Source organism: Triticum urartu, chromosome 3A, assembly GCF_056163025.1.
Source record: "Triticum urartu cultivar PI428250 chromosome 3A, HENAU_Tu73, whole genome shotgun sequence".
In the NCBI taxonomy this organism is placed as follows: Eukaryota; Viridiplantae; Streptophyta; class Magnoliopsida; order Poales; family Poaceae; genus Triticum; species Triticum urartu.
Window position 1 is genome coordinate 263,838,994 of NC_141875.1, and position 2,327 is coordinate 263,841,320.

At 47.0% G+C, this 2,327-nt stretch overlaps 1 protein-coding gene across 1 annotated transcript; it reads left to right on the top strand.

Annotated features, from left to right (window-relative positions):
- Nucleotides 1–1,251: 1,251 nt before the first annotated feature.
- LOC147979400 (uncharacterized) lies at nucleotides 1,252–2,059 on the top strand. The gene is made up of 2 exons (XM_087515190.1): nucleotides 1,252–1,731; nucleotides 1,928–2,059. Exons 1-2 carry the CDS (start codon nucleotides 1,252–1,254, stop codon nucleotides 2,057–2,059), a joined length of 612 nt encoding a protein of 203 aa, XP_087371316.1.
- Nucleotides 2,060–2,327: the final 268 nt, after the last annotated feature.

The following is a 2,327-nucleotide window of genomic DNA, read 5'->3' on the forward strand; positions in this document are numbered from 1 at the left end:
TCACACTACTACTACTTTACTTTTTGCTACTCTACTCCCTCCTCTTGCTACAAGACGGTGGTTTCCAGAAGATGCTAGTCTTCGATAGGACTAGCTTCTCCCCCTCTTATTCTGGCATTCTGCAGTTAGTCCATAGATACTACCCCTTTCATTGATACCGGTGCATAAGTAGTGTAGATCCTTGCTTGCAAGTACTTTGGATGAGTACTCACGGTTGCTTTGCTACCCTTCTTCCCCCTTCTTTCTTCTTTCTGGTTGTTGCAACCATATGGTGGAGTCCAGGAGCCAGATGCCACCACCGACGACTACTACTACCACGAGGGTGCCTACTACTAAGTGGAGGCCGCCGACAGCCAGGAGTAGTTAGGAGGCTCCCAGGCAGGAGGCCTTGCCTTTTCGATCGTTGTTGCTTTTGTGCTAGCCTTCTTAAGGCAAACTTGTTCAACTTATGTCTGTACTAAGATATTGTTGCTTCCGCTGACTATTGTGTATTTGACCTTATGGATTCGAGCCCTCGAGGCCCATGGCTTGTAATATAAAGCTTGTATTATTTTGTTTGTGTCTAGAGTTGTGTTGTGATATCTTCCCGTGAGTCCTTGATCTTAATGGTACACATTTGCGTGTATGATTAGTGTACGATTGAATCGAGGGCGTCACAAGTTGGTATCAGAGCCGACTACCTGTAGGTAGCCCCCTTTCCAACTCCTTGGCCGAAGTTGAGTCTAGTCACAAAACAAACTTTTACTAACATGGTTGTGTGTCTTACGGGCCCACGTCGCCATCAGGTGGTATTAGGATCTTTTATTCCTCATCTATACTCTGGGACTCTAATCTCTCTTCCATTCGGGTTAAATGAATTTACTAACTCTAACATTAGGATCCCGTGACCACATTCACCCCAAAGTTAGATAAGCCATAGTTATTCCTTAAGATAGAATTCTAAATAGTACACACACTATCGTGTTGACTACTATGTTGTATCCAACGTACCTCTTTCATTATGCATGTTTAATCATGAATGATCCTTGTCTTTGCAAATGCTCAATGCTGAACTACCCCCTATTACATGTTAGCAGGATGGTTAGACCCACTGGTCGTGGCCGTGGTGCCAACGATCCACCACAGTCCGAATTCTTTGCTGGAATGATGCAACAATTTGAGTTGAACCACTAGTTCATGGAAGGAATGATGGCTCAGTTTCCTCGTCCAAACATGAATCAATAGCCAACCCCAGTAACTCTGCAGGACTTCATGTGCCTCAACCCAACTATCTACCACAGCTCAACTCAGCCCCTTAATGCTGATGACAGGCTTCGCGACATCAAGTATGAAATGGAGTCTGCTAGTGTGGCCCTTGCTAGCTATGTCACCTTTGCATCATTCTTTCTGAAGGGTCCCGCTGCTCAATGGTGGGACAGCCACAGGCGTACCCTGCCTACTGGAATGGTCATCACTTGGCCGGATTTCCAAGCTGCCTTCCGTGCCAGCTTCATTCCTCAAGGAATCATGGACAGGAAGAAGCGAGATTTCCGCAACCTCACCCAAGGCAACAAGTCTGTAGATGCTTATCAGAGGGAATTTCCGGACTTGTCTCGTTATGCTGAAGAAGACATTGCAACTAATGCTCGTAGGCAAGAAAAGTTCCGTGATGGACTTCACCCTGATATCAAGCTAGCACTGCTCATTCATGACTTTGCCGACTTCGCCACCTTGGTGAACAAGGCTATTCAGGTTGAGACTGGTCTTCAGGAACTCCGGGGATCCGTCAGGCGCAGCCGTGACGCTAGCTCATCTTCGGGCCCGTCAGCGCATAAGCGTCGGATATGGATCCCCGATAGCATGTACCGCCCAACTTCACCTACACCAAGATAGTCCTATGCTGCTCCCAATCCCACTGATGGTCTGTGCTTCAAGTGTGTCCTTCCAGGTCACCGTTCTAGGAACTGCCCTCAGAATCAGAATCAGCTGGCTCTGCCTTTTGATGCTCGTGGTATCAATCAACCCCGCAACCACAATGCCAGACCTTATGGTCGTGGGTAGGCTAACAACATTGATCTAAATGAAGCTCAAGACCAGCCTGCCACTATGATGGGTACTCTCCTTGTTAATTCAGTACCAGCTTCTGTTTTATTTGATTCAGGAGAACCACATTCATTTATGTCAGAAAAGTTTGCATACACACACGACATTCGATGCGAGCACATGAACACTCCGATAGTGGGACGCACCCCTACGGGCCGATGTCAAACTACCATGATTGGTCGCGACGTTCCATTGAGATTGAAGGGTTGGAATTCCTTGTTTCTCCCATTATTCTGGAGTCTTCC